A 14484-nucleotide genomic window follows, 5' to 3' on the forward strand; every position below is an offset into this window, starting at 1 on the left:
GACTGATTATTATTATTATTATTATTATTATTATTATTATTATTATTATTATTATTATTATCATCTTGGGTATTTCTTATTTACATTTCAACTGTTATTCCCCTTCCCAGTTTCTGGGCCAACCCCTCCCCTTCCCCTTCTATATGGGCTTCCCCTCCCCACCCTCCCCCGTTACCGCCCTCCCCCCCAACAAATCATGTTCACTGGGGTTCAGTCTTAGCAGGACCCAGGGCTTCCCCCTTCCACTGGTGCTCTTACTAGGCTATTCATTGCTACCTATGAGGTCAGAGTCCAGGGTCAGTCCATGTATAGTCTTTGGGTAGTGGCTTAGTCCCTGGAAGCTCTGGTTGCTTGGCATTGTTGTTCATATGGGGTCTCGAGCCCCCTTCAAGCTCTTCCAGTTCTTTCTCTGATTCCTTCAAGGGGTCCCTTCTCAGTTCAGTGGTTTGCTGCTGGCATTCGACTACGTATTTTCTGTATTTTGGGTGTGTCTCTCAGGAGAGATCTACATCTGGTTTCACCCACGGCCATTTTACAATAGCTGTGGAGGAACAAATTATCAGGAGAAAAGTGGGACATGTTCTCCTGTGTTACGGCATGCTCCACTTGAACTCCGTTCGAGGGCTTCTCACACTGCACTAAGACACAGAGCCCAGGCAGGGGATGCATTTTTGGCAACTTTTCAAAACTTGTGCTGTAGGTTGCCTACGAAAAATGTCCTTGTCTATCAGGGGAGATTAGAACCCAGAAACTTTCTGTAAGCCGTCTACCTCATGTCTAATATTTCTTTAACTTAAAAAGAAGTTCCGTGTGGTTTTTAAAATGTGAATTCTAGAATATGGGGCATTGGCTGAGATATAAGATGGGAGCCTTAAGAGGTCCGCATACCAATACCAATCAATTTACCAAATCAAGTACTTCCAGGTTACCTTGTGTTAATTAAGAACAATGTGACCCAGCTACTATAGGAAAATAGACTATACGGAACCACTGAGCTGTGTGGTGCTGATACGCTCCCTTGAAAATAATGATGTTTTCTAGCCTTTTGTGACTCTTTTTTTTTCTTTTGTTTAAAATGGTTTAAAATATTTTTGCAGATAAATTATTCAAAGTTGGTTATTGAATGTATTGAAGAAATAGTATTCTCTTTCATTTTCTTTCCCATGCATAATCATGACCATAAACCCAGCCTCTAAATATGCCATCCAGAATGTTCTCTATGCTTTGATTTATTTTCAGTATTTCTTTAGATGATACTTGATGCATCGAATTATTCTACTTAAACAAATAGGTCTCTGTCAACATATGGTGAGCTCTTTTAAAATTAAAGGCAATAAAAACAAAATGCAAGTTATAAACACAACCAGCATGAAAGAGATCTAGCAACCCAGGGCCGGGAGATAGAGCGGTGGGTAAGTACAAACAGAAGAGCCTGAGCGTGAATCCTCTGCACCCATTAAAGCAAGAAGCCGCGCTTGGTGGTGAGTTCCTATAACTCCGCATCACTAGGAGACAGAAACAGGCAGATCCGAGGAGGGAGTGTGATGGCCGGCCAGCCTCGCCAGGAAGACCAGCTTCGGTTCAGTGAGAGACTATCTCAAGGCAGTAAGGCAGAGAAAGAGCAGTAGAGGAAGACACCCAGTGTCCTCTTCTGGCCTTTACATGTGCTTACGCTGGCATGCACACCCCCATACTCCTGCATACAACACATATGCCTACATACATGCATGCATGCGCAGAAACCACATATAAACAACAAACCGAAAAACCAGCAAACAAATGCAGCGTTTTCCTTTAATGATACTTGGCAATCATACCGGATGGATGACTAAATTATTACATTGATTGAATCGAATCAGACCTGTAAATTTTGCTTCTGTTATCCCCCCAAAAGACTCCCTCAAATTAGACAAACACACAAAACGATCATGTGTTAAAGCGGATGTTTTATGTTTTAAAGCATTCATCCAAAACGAGATGTAATAGAAGCCATCTCTTCTCTCACTCCAGGACTCTAGGCTGGGCCGACACTGACCGTTGTTTGTAGCGTTTTAGATTTCTTCCCTTAATTTTCGTTGAACTGGATGTTTGTGCATCTCCCAGGGAAATGGCTGGGGTTTTACAGTTAGTTCTTGTTGCTATTGACAACCAAAACAGCCATGCAAGGAGACAGTGCTGTGAAAGGGGAGAAGACAAACTTTACTGTGTTTTTCCCAAAGCTGGAGAGAAAAGGGAGCGTGCGGTAAATGAGGAAAAGGTAAGTGAACAATGGCGACGTACAAGCTACCAACCTGGGTACCCATTGAGTCGAAGTTGGTCTTTTTTTTTTTTCAGTTCCTTTATCCAAAATTCATTTAAATAAAAGGACACTGAGTCTAGAAACTCTCGATCAGTGTTTTAAAAAATAAACTATTGGAAGATACAATGTTGTAAAAGCTCTGAAATCGTTCCTTAGAGTTTGGAATATACGTGGCTGTCCCTGTTGCTCATTGGGTAAAGATTACTTGCTGCTGGCCCTGGGGACCTGACTTTGATCCTTGGAGCCCACGGGGCTGAAGGAGAGAACCAGCTCCAACAAGTTGACTTCTAATCTCCACATGTGCACTGTGGTGCACCTGCACACGCCCCTCCCCCAACACACACACTGAAAAAAGGTCGAAGAACTCGGACCATAGGAGAATAGCACAGCTTCAATTATGCCTTAATATTTTTGTTACAGAATGTTTTCTAATAACAATGATGACTAAAATATTACTATTTTAAACATGTCCTAGATTTTTTTTTGTTGTTTCAGAAAAGCACTGAAAGTTGAATGTGTGTAAGTCTCCCGGAATGTAACAAGTTGGTCATACCCGAGCCCCGCCTCCTTACAGAGAAAAGATCTGGAATTTCTTTTTTTGGCCATTTGTTTTGCAGCTTTCTACGTCTTAAGGCAGAGACTAGCAAGGATAAGGTGCCAGCTCAAAGGTTAGAGGAACATATTTCTTGACATAATTTTGGCTAATACATGTCTTGAAGGCCATAACATCTAAGTGATTCTTTATAAAGGCTTAACATTACTTGGTTTTGAGTGTCTTTCTTGGGAGAGACTCTATTCCCAGAGAAGTGGGGTGTTCTGTTTTGCTTTGTGTTTTCCTTAATAAACTGACCTCCACTCTAACTTAAAAGACAGTTTAAACTTTTAATACTTTAAGAAGTCCATGTGTATGTATGTATGTATGTATGTATGTATGTAGTATGTATGTAATATGTATGTGTGTAGTATGTATGCAGTATGTATGCAGTATGTATGCAGTATGTATGTATGCAGTATGTATGTCTGTAGTATGTATATGTGTAGTATGTATGCAGTATGTATGTATGTATGTATGTATGTATGTATGTATGTATGTATATAAAGTCTACCAAGTGAAATTACTAACGCCAGCCCACCACTAACCTGTGGGAATTATGTTTCTCCTGTTTATTAATTCTCTGTGGAACAATTCAGGTAAGAAATATTTTTCTTGTATCAAACAAGTTGTATATTGACCATATCTTCCTCCTGCTGCTTTGGCGCAAGAGTGTTCCTTGGTTAAAACGTTTGTGCCCCGAGTAAGGTCACTTAGCAAGACCTTCACAATGACAGTGAACAATTCGAGCAAGGTAATACCAGATTTCAGTGTGTGGTCAGTTCTAAGGAGGCACCACAACATGGATGCTGGCGGTGTCCCACGTCCCTGGAGACGGTTGAAAGGTAGGATTTCAATAAGAACATCTGGTGAAAAAATTAATAGTTCTTTATTTGGGCGGGTTTCAGGCCATCAGTAGACTGCTGGCTATAGAACAAATTTTCTCCTTTTCTTCTCTTTTTTTCTTCTCTTTTCTCCTCTTCCTCCCTCCCTCCTTCCTCCCCCACCTTCCTCCTTCACCCCTCCCTATCTAGTAGTCAGGTGTCTCTATGTACCCCTGGTCAGTTTTAAATAAACTCTCTAAATAGCCCAGGCTGTCGTCAAATTCTGACTCCTGCCCTGACAGCCCCACCCTGTCCCCAAGGACTGGGATTACAGGTGTGGACTGCCAGATTCAACATTTAAGAACAATTTCCTTTTAAAATTCTTTAAGTACAATATAACTACATTATTCTCTCCTTTGAACTTCTCTCACCCCTCCCCCCATATTGATGGACCTTTAATTATCGTTACATATGTATGTGCAAATAAACATATAAAAACAAACTGCGGGGTCCATTTAGGGTTGCCTTTATGTGCATGGTTTTAAGACTGACCACTTGATATTGGATAACTATTGAGGGAGCTCCTCCCTGGGGAGGACTAATTCTCTCTCTCTCTCCCCGTAGTCTCTGTCTGCAGCTTTTGATCTAGGGGTGAGTGCTGTGACTTTCCCCCATCCACACTGATATGTCAACTAATGTTTAAACAGTTCTGGATGAATGTGTTCGTCCAAACAAAGATCACAAACAGAGCTCCGAGCTGTCTTTCCCTCCCTGCATTGTAGGGTGAAGAGCAGCACATTTAAATCGCCTTTTATTTCCCATGCTCATCTTTAGCAAGAGTTAATAGGAAGTAGGACATTTTTCTAGTTGTTCATTGCTAGAATAAAGTCCGTTGCTGGAGTGCTGCCTTTGGTTGGTACCACTTCTTTCCCCTGTTGTGAATAGTGTCTTTGCATGGAGCCCTCAGTGGGATGGTTTTGGTTAGCTTACAGTGCTTACCCTTGAAATATATAGAAGGAAGTAGAGTTGCCCTCTGGAACCTTAGCACTTACAGCTACCGTGATTCACTAGGAGCTAAAGTTAGGAGCCATCTCTGCACAGAGATGAACAGAGCATGAATCTTTGCTCTTAAGGAATTCAGTCTGATAAGGGTTCAGTCTTTATTCCTTTTATAATTCTAACATAGGAAAGAAGTTAGGGATGAAGTGTTGAGGGTGGGCAGATGGGATGGCTCCGTGGACACATACCACCTGGCAGGTGACCCAAGTTCAACTCCCAGAACCTTTATAAAGGTAGGCAGGAAAGAATTGACTGCACGTGCACACCGAGGCACTCATGCCCTCACATGTGTGGCTCCCCTCCCCCAGTAACAACAAATGACAATTGAAAAAGCGTTGAGGAAGTTCAAGGGAAGAGTCTATCCCTTCTGAATAGGAGCGATTAGTAGTCCTTAGGTTCCACGGTGTTCAGTCAACTCACCTGTTCAATACGTAGAGAATTACGTGCTTGATTTTAAGCTCTCAGCACCAGTGGTTAAGGTCCATGGTAGCACTGGGTGAGAGAGATGTATTGTAGTGCTATGTAAATGACATTGGACACTGCGAATGTGCCTCTCAGTGGACAGCACTATAGACCAGGAGTGACAGGCTGTGACGGCCCAGCTAAGTTGTCTTGGATAAGGCAAGTGAAGGGCACTCGTGGAAAACAGAAAACTGCACAAAGGTCTCTGAAGCCAAAATGAGCATATTCCAGGGAGTGTAAACATCCCAGTTCACTAGGGTGAATGCTTGAAGGATGTCTGGTAAGAGAAGCAAGTAGGAATGTCTCAGGAGCCTTTGACGTCATACTAAGAAGATTAGCGTTGACCACAGGGTCATACAGGACCACAGTCAAGACTTCAGTCAAGGAAATTGTAACTACTTTAGAGCGTATGAGTTGGTGCTGATGAGCCAAACCTAAGCTATAGGTGAATTTCTTTCTGGTCAGGGTGTTTTAGCTTGTTTTTGAAATTGTCAGTGTTCCACAGGAAATGCGGATTTCACCGACAGTGTTGAAAATCGGTAACTTGGCATCGCTTCAGGGAACCCGTAGGCTAGAGCGTTAAGCAGCAGCCCAGATGGAAGGAGCGTGCGCTCTCCATTTTACCTAGGCTCACTTCCTTCAGGGCAAATGCCTGGCTCGTGCAGACATTTGAGGTTTGGGGCTAATTTTGGAACTTCCTCTTTGGCAGTTTAAGGGCTAACTATTTGAGGTTCAGAGCTGGCGGTTTTACAGAGCGAGGCGAAAAGTTAGACCTGGTTGTAAGGAGTGGAATAGAAAAGATAGTAAGGCACTGAAAAATCCTGAGACCGAAAGGAATGGATGGGGACTCACAGCGTGAAGGCAGCGGTGGGGCGGCGTTTCCTGAGGATCTTTTCTGAGTACAGCTTCATTTCAGCAAAAGGCAGATCAGACTCCTCCCACGCTGGAATTTTAAGCGAGGATTAAATGAGAAGATATTTACAGAGCATTTAGCTCAGGGACTGGTGCCTACTCATTCCAACAAAGGGGCTGTTGTGGAAGACCGTGAAGAACGGAATCAAGGACTCAAAAGTTTCCCCTATGTTCTTTGGTGAACTAGAGGACACTGGAGAAGGTGCAGATGTTGACACCACTTTGGGTCGTGTTCAGTGTGTGTGGAACACTTGTGAGACTTTGAAATGGAAAAGTTTAATGTATTCCAGAGTATGGTGGGCACAGGGTGATTCTGGGTCCCCCACCGCTGACTACTTATATCTTCCTTTGTGCTCTTGGACCTTTCCAGCCAACTTGTTAATTGTCACAGATACCTAGCAGAGGATCATCTTGAAGTAGAAGAATGTGCTGCAGGCAGGATCATATTTGCTGAAGCGCTTCCTAAAAGCTTTTGCTGGGTTGGTGTGAAAGTGCCGTCCAGTTCACCCCTTGGCCTGCATTTGAATGGAAGTAATGATTCAGCATCTCTTTATTCCAAGGGCGGGGGGGAAAAGTCATCCTCTATAAGCAGATTGTCTTTCCCCTGGTTGGCCTTTTCTATTTTATGTCACTAGCATTTCTAATTATAGACGGATATTTGGAGGAAAGTGAACGGTTGCTGGGAAGGACAAGTGGGGTTGCTTTTGGAGTTTGTGTGTCTTCCTGACTCAGTCAAGCCTCAACTCACACCCCACTTTCTTTTGTATGCTGTCCTTATGGTCACAGCTGAGCTCGGTCCCTTCTCTACACTGTTATTACATTTGCATGGAGCCTGGGTCATGCACCCTTGTCTATTCTGCTGGTTTATGGACCAACATTATTTCTTCTGCTGTAGTGTCAGCCCCTGAAGGTGAGCGAGCCAGTGTTTTAGATACCAGTACACCCAGTGGAGTAGCTTCTGCAGCGTGCCGTCCAGTCAGTGCAGTATGCCAGGCCTGGTGCACATTTAATTTCAGCACTTGGGAGGCAGGGGTGGGTCTGTGTGTCGAGTTCCGGGCCAGGCAGAGTTTCGTAGAGACCCTGTCTCCAAAGACAACAAAAACGTGAAGAAGATATAATTTTCATGAGCAGATTTTTAGGAAGGACAATTTACTGTGAAAATAAACATCTTTACTCTGCCTCTCTTGCAACTTAATATTGCGTTAACTCTCTCTTAAGGTTTAAAAAGAAAGTTGATTTACATGTTTTCACTCTACTGAGCATAAATAGTCTGTCTGTCTGTCTGTCTGTCTGTCTCTCTCTCTCTCTCTCTCTCTCTCTCCCCCCCACCCCGGTTGCACTGCTCCTTTGGGTGCAGAATCTCTGTTGCTGCCTATGCCTTTCTGACCACTCTTATGCTACTCACTCTGAGTCCCCTCCCCTGCCCACATGATAAATTCCTACTCCGTTCGGATTCAGTGCTCAATCCTGAAGACAGCCCCTGGCTTCTTTCTGTCTTCCACCTCCGTGCATAGAAATTCTGCTGTCTTCTTTCAACACCTTTGTGTACCTGTCACGGTTGTCTTTGTCAGAAGACTGCATTGTGTTTTAAAGGAACTTTTGTATATTTAAAGAACTCAAGGTCTGGGAGCCAGATTTCTGAAATTCTTAAAATATACTGTGAAATATGTATATGTAAACGTCTGTATTGTGGTTTATAACAGACATATACATAGAGGCTTCAAAAGGACCCCGAGGAGGGCTGGACTTAGGACAAGAGGCGAAAGCAAGTTTTGCAGACAGAGAGGGTAGAATTGAGTGTTGGGTGTGAGCCTAGCAGACAAGGGGATAGTGGCACTCAGGTGACAGCACAGAGTCTTCAGAGCGATGCTTCTTGGGAACCTCAGTCAACCGCATGTGATTGGATGAAGCTCGTGGTCGGGGAAGAATTCAGACATACGATGTGGCTTGAATGCTATCCCAAGTGCTCAGGCAGGGGTGATTAGGCAAGCCAAATGAAGGGAGTCAAGTAGTGAATATACGGAGAACACCATCCCAAAATCAGAGTCTAGGGAGGGCCTCTAATGGTGGCTTAGGCCTGGATTGAAGTCCACATGCTAGAGGGAAAAGGACCATTGTGCCCTGTCTTATTTAACCAATTTCATACTAATGGACATTTAGGGCATCAACATTTGCCTAAGGTTTTCTATCCGTCAAGTTGGGAACAACTACTAATTTTCTTAAAAGAGAAACCTAAATAGTCAAAATTACAAATATCTCACATCGTATTAGTCTAGGCACAGTCCTAATGCTGATTTAATTTTCGAAACAGTGCATCTGCAGCTTGACTCACATGTTAGTGAACCTTTTGAACATAGGGATTTTTGTTACTGAAGAAGGAAGGGAAAGATGGCTACATTAAAGTTGTTCTGTCCTTTGTGAAGACACCTCAGTAAGCCTGGCGTCCCCTTAGAGAGGATCAAACCTTCCACTAAAATAGATGAGTAAACTGAAGCTAACTGAGATCTATAACGTGTTTCAGTATTCCCGATGAGTTGTTGCATTGTGCTATCTGATGTCTTGTAAACATCTTCTTTGAATCAGTCAGCACTGCTTTCTACAACAGTTTGTCGCTTTCCTAAACCCACATGACCAGTCCCTGCCCCTCCTGGGTCCTTTGTTCTCAAGACATCTGCTCCCGTCTCTCCTTCCTGGGCCTACCTGCCCCAGGACCAGAGATTAGTCTCAGCCATTCTTTATATCCACAGTTCTTGTACTTTGTCTGAGGGAGGGCTTTTCCTCTTTGCCAGCTTTAGGATGCTATTTTAACGAAAACTATGTTGAGATGGCTGTCACTCTGTGTACTTCACTTTCGAGTTTCTTTCAATTCTTCCAGTAAACCTGTGATCTGAGTCAAGGGAGGCTTCTATGAAGTAAAATGAAAAAGGACAATGTGCACGGGGAAGCAAGCAACAGCTCTCAAAGAAAGTCACTCTAGGCATCCATGTTATCAAACTCTCCTCTCTTCTCTTCTTCCTCCTTCTTCCTCCTCTTCCTCCTCCTCTTTTTCTCCTCTCCTCCTCCCTTTCCTCCTCTCCTCCACAGCCACCTCTTCCTCCCCCCTTCCTCCTCCTCCTCTTCCTCCTCCTCTTCCCCTTCCTTCTCTCTCCTTCTCTGCCTCCCCCCCCTCTTCCTCCTCCTCTTCCTTCTCTCTACTCCCTTCCTCCCTCCTCTTCCCTCTTCCTTCTCTTTCTCCTCCTCTTCCTCCTCCTCCCTCTTCCTTCTCTCTTCCTCCTCTTCCTCCTCCTCCTCTTCTTCCCCTCTTTCTTCTTCCTTTTCCTCCTCCTCTTCCTCCTCCTCCTCTTCCTCCTCCTCCTCTTCCTTCTCTCTTTCTCCTCTTCCTCCTCCTCCTCTTCCTTCTCTCTTTCTCCTCTTCCTCCTCCTCCTCCTCCTCCTCCTCCTTCTTCTCCCCCCCCTCTCTCAAGTTTAAATTGAAAAGAAGAAAGAATGCTAAACCAGTGTATATCTGCGAACTCCATGTGTAACTTCTGTCATTTTATACACATCCTTACCTCACTAACATTTTATATGAGTTGGTAGATGATCCACAGTGGTGCAAGATGAGCCTGCACATTCTGGTAGCTTGCACTCTTTGCACATGATTTCAATGGCGCCTGTGGCGTCATGCTTTTCTGGTTCCGTCATGTGTCTTACATATTACCTGGCATGGTCGACCAGGAGGCAGCAAGTCTCTTCTGCTTTCAGAATGTCTTCAAGCCCAAGGGTTCTGCAGTTGTTCAGTTATTATATATATGTTGCATATTATATATACATTGGCGTCGTTACTCTTAACATTCCCACCATCCCAAACCTGGGCGGCGGGAACTCTCCAACATTATGTAAGTACTGTTCTGTTTTCTGCTGCCGAGAAATGCCAAGGCTTTCCTTCGGTGGCCATGGCCTCCCTCTTTGAAGAAAGAGAAACCCAAGCTCCATTGCACATCCTGCTCCACATAGCCACTCAACAAGAAGACAGAACCATCTGTCTTTGCAAATGAATAGTAACAGCTTCTCACATGTTCTCAAAGTCCAATTTGGCTTCACCCCAAATTCCACTCCGTCTTGGTGAACACAGGAGCAAAATTTCAAGAAAATTGACAAAAAAATGACACCAGTACCTAGAGGAAGATTTTTTAAATGCCTTTTTAAAAATTGCTTATGTATATATGTGAGTACACTGTTGCTGTCTTCAGACACACCAGAAGAGGACATCAGATCCCATGGCAGATGGTTGTGAGCCACCATGTGGGTGCTGGGAATTGAACTCAGGACCTCTGGAAGAGCAGTCAGTGCTCTTAACCACTGAGCCATCTCTCCAGCCTAGGAAGATTTTTAGGTGCAAAGGTAGAGTACTTAATTATGATGAACAAAGGCTGGATGGAGAGGCAGAGAGGCATATGCAGCCACTTCCACGCCTCTGGGCTTCTCTAGAAATGAAGGCAGTTAGTGAGGGATGGAAGGAGGACTTGAGAAATTCCTTGGAATTGGATGTTCCCAGAGACATAAAATGAAGCAAGTTCTTGCCAGGCAATTCTTGAAAAGCATTATTATTTATTTAACTTTGTTCTCCAAGTGGGTATCGATTTATCGATCCTGGCTTTTTTGACTATAGCTCATTATTAGTTAAAATTTTAATTATGGTAATTATCAATTTTTGCAAAAAACCAAAAAAACCAAAACCAAAACTTAGATATAGCAATACTTCATTAAAGCTTCAGAATACACAACAAGCGATAGAATAAAGAGATTATTGTGTTTTAGAATCCTCTAGCAGGTTCCTTTAGAGTCTTTAGAAATGGTAGACTGCTTTTTTAAGGCACTTTTCTGCATTTGAACACCATACTTAGCTCTCATTCCTTTCTGTTAGTGCTTTATCATAACCTCTCTTTCCTATTTCCAAATTACCTCACACGCTGGCCTTCCTCTTTATGAATCCACCAGAGGAGTAGATTAAACATTGGCCCGAACCAAGACCATGGTTCAATTCATTTGGTCTGAGCCGAGTCAGTGGCAATGGCCACATCTTTCCTGCCTTATACGGGCATTACATGGAGAAAATCAGCCACGTGAAACGGTTTTTAGTGTAGTGTTCAAGAGAACATTTACTAGATAGCCTTTTCGATAAGAATCAGGGGTACTTTACACTGTTCTTAATTACAGGAGGAATTTAACATTTCGAACTTGTTGAATAATGAACCAGTGTCAATACGGTATTTGGGACAAACTGAGAGTTGTTTCCCTCTGGAGATCTTGCCGGGTGGGTTTCGTTCTGCATGTGATATGTGATGGCTCGGGGCCCTTTCCAGTAGATCTTTATAGACTCTGCCTCCGTTCCTTCTAGGTTCTATTAATAAGCAGTGAGGGATTTCACATCACTTTTAGCAGCGTTTTCTCTTCCAAGGTCAATTGTGCTTTGAAAATGAGATTTTCCTCATACTTGGACCCCTCCCCCCAAGATCTACCCCAACCCAGTCCATGGAGTAACAGGGAATTATGGGAGCTCTCTACAGTTGTTCTTTCTCCTCTGCTCTTGAATGCCTTTTGTCACCTTGTTTCTAAGGAAAATGACCTGGAGGAGAAGGCATTGACACCATGTCAAGATGACAGATGGCACTCAAGGACTCAAAGGCCTTCTTATATTAAGAAAATCCTTGTCAAGGATAGAGCTTGGATTGGCTTTGTCCTCACCGCCTTCCAGAACAGCTGGCCTCTTAGCATCTCAGCTTGTCCTTATTAATCCAGATCGTGGCCCTTTGATGGCCAGTGTAAGTCACATGGGTATGAAACATTTATGATTAGTAAGAGAGATTGTCAACCGAGCTTTGGAAAGATAGATAAAAATTTTTTGTCAGAACAAGAACGCATGCACTGTTGAGCTTTTGGAATCCTGGCTGCAACAGTCAGGATGACTCTGAGTAAAATTTTAGAGTAGGCTCAAAGGTGAGAAGCTTGGACTTGGGGATGTGGAAGAACTGTGTTTGCTTTGACTGTGGAGACTTGTTTCTCCTTCTAGTCAGAACGATGACTTAGCAGTTACTCAGCGACCCCAGAGATGTGGCAGGAATATTGGGGCATGTTTTGAGTGTGACGTACCTCTGTGTACTGATCTTGAAGGGAGAAAAATCTATCAGATCAGTGATCTTTATGAGACCTTTACTTACTGTCCCTGAATCAAGTGTGGACCCTCTCTCTTGTTCCCAAGCCTCACAGAGAGCAGAGAGCCCAGCCAGGCCTCTCTGATTATCTGTAGTTTATTTCTTCCAGGCTCTGTGCATTGTCTTCTGTCAACAGTTTGGGTCACCTTCCTCTTCAGGCAGGTGGATACCTCCATTCACTGAGTAGTAGAGTTTATGCGTGCAGTTTTCTTCCGTGCCTAAAGCCACATGACAATGGAATTAGTTATCACAAGGCAGGCCAGTTTACACAGGTGGGGAGCCACTTCCGTGTAGTTTTTGAAGTGGGCATGCGCTGTCTGGTTACTTATACATATTAATGAAGCTCTTTGCAAGCTTGCGTGAGTATGTGGCATTGTAGATATAAAAATCATGGTGTGTTTTGTTTCTATACTAGAAATTACTAACAGGACTTCTGATTGTGTTATCACAAAAGCAGAACAAAATACCCTTCCTTGGTAAGAGTAGGTTGTTAAGTTCATATTCCAGAGCCTGGTGTTCAAGACCAGTCAGGATTGTATTTGGCTGGGTGTGACAGTGACAGAAGGAATGGGCAGATGTTATGAATCCTTCTCTATCTTTCTTTTCATTTCCAAGATCACTGAAAAGAGCTGTAGCTCCATTCCCAGCAGGAACACAGACAAGTTCCCCTAAGTAGCATCCTAATGACTCCACTCAGCGACTTCTGTTTATATTATAAATTAGGCTGAATTGAATCCTATGGTTACTCCTATCTGCCAAGGAGAATGGAAAATGTAATTTTCCATTGTAAACTTACCGTACGCTATGAAATAAAAGGACATTCTGTAGTAAGGCAAAAAGAAAACGGAAAGGCGGGGATCCAAAGCCTCCTGCTGGCCCATTCTTTCTGGGGCTTGCTCTCCTCTCATCTTCGAGCTAAGCACTTCAGGGGATAGCCTAAAAGACAAGTCCCACTTGGTGAGAATCCCCTCCCTGCCTTCCCCTCTCCCACCTGTTCACACAGTGAAGTACTTGCCTGTAGTCTCCACTACAACTTCCTCTGGACGGTTGTTCTCTGTGGTCCTAGTTCAGACTTGAGGATCTGTGCTTACAGTCATTGTCCACCTTCCTCTCCCTCTTTGAAATTCTCTAATCCTGGCTTCTGGCATGGCCTAAACAAAAACAGTCACCCCCCCCCCCACCTATCCATATGTGTGTATTGAGTGTAATAAATGTTTGATGCCTACTTGCCAACTTCTATCCCAGACCTAAAACCAAGATCTGGAGATGGGGTTGGGGGTGGGGCGCGGGTGGGGGGAGGGGAAGTCCTTTTATGAAAAGTTTTGTAAACAGTTTTAATTTTCTGTGAAGTAATTATGTCAGCTCTCTGTGTTTTCTACCAGTTTAATAGCTTCTGGGTAATCTGTAACCACTGGTTACTTCAGGTAGAAAGGTAATCAGCCATTTTCTTTAAAATGCTGAGTCCCCAAGCCTAGCAGAACCATTAACAGCCTGACCTCTTGGAATGTGTACATTTGATGCTTCGAAGATTAGGGCATCCTGCCGAGAGCAAATAAAACAGGAGAGAGGACAAAAGACCCTTTGTGAGTAAAAGGCACCCAAAACCATGAATGGATGGCCATCAGCTGGTCCCAGGTCAATACCGAACTGGAGGCCACAAGTCTGTGCCCTCAAGCGTCCTCCATGTTTAAAGGTTGTTTTAAAGCTACCTTTCCTTATCTTCAGATATTTTCACATCCTAGTTACCCTAGGGAGCTATCACTTTGACTCACATATAACAGATATACAATGTTACTTTTTAAGGAAAATAGAATGTTCTGGGTGCCTCAACAGACTTGATTATTTAGTTGATATTCAGATATAAAAATGTCATAATCAATGGAAAGTATTACTTTCTAAAAAGTACTACTTTTTTAGAAAGTATTTGTTTATTCAGGTATGCATGTGCACGTGCACGTGCCGTGATGCCTGTGGAAGTCAGAGGATGGCTTGTGGGAGTTGGTGGTTCTCTTCTAAAATATAGGTCCTTGAGACCAAGCTCAGGTCGTTGGACTTGGTGGCACGCACCCTTACCTGTTGATCCACCTTAACAGTCCTAGGATATTTTCTCTCTAAATCAAGTCTTTCAAAGTTGCATTTCTT

At 43.4% G+C, this 14484-nt stretch overlaps 1 protein-coding gene across 4 annotated transcripts in view; it reads left to right on the plus strand.

Annotated features, from left to right (window-relative positions):
• Npnt (nephronectin) overlaps window positions 1-14484 on the plus strand; it is a 71433-nt gene that overhangs the window by 15505 nt on the left and 41444 nt on the right. For 3 of the 4 annotated variants that reach the window (XM_032897302.1, XM_032897299.1, XM_032897301.1), the window contains exon 3: window positions 2917-2967. The exons of the other annotated variant lie outside the window; for it this stretch is intronic. In XM_032897302.1, the coding sequence (XP_032753193.1) occupies window positions 2917-2967 (51 nt within the window). The remainder of the gene's footprint in view (window positions 1-2916; window positions 2968-14484) is intronic. 4 annotated transcript variants of the gene reach the window in all.

The sequence above is a fragment of the Rattus rattus genome, chromosome 3 (genome assembly GCF_011064425.1).
Source record: "Rattus rattus isolate New Zealand chromosome 3, Rrattus_CSIRO_v1, whole genome shotgun sequence".
Classification (NCBI taxonomy): Eukaryota; Metazoa; Chordata; class Mammalia; order Rodentia; family Muridae; genus Rattus; species Rattus rattus.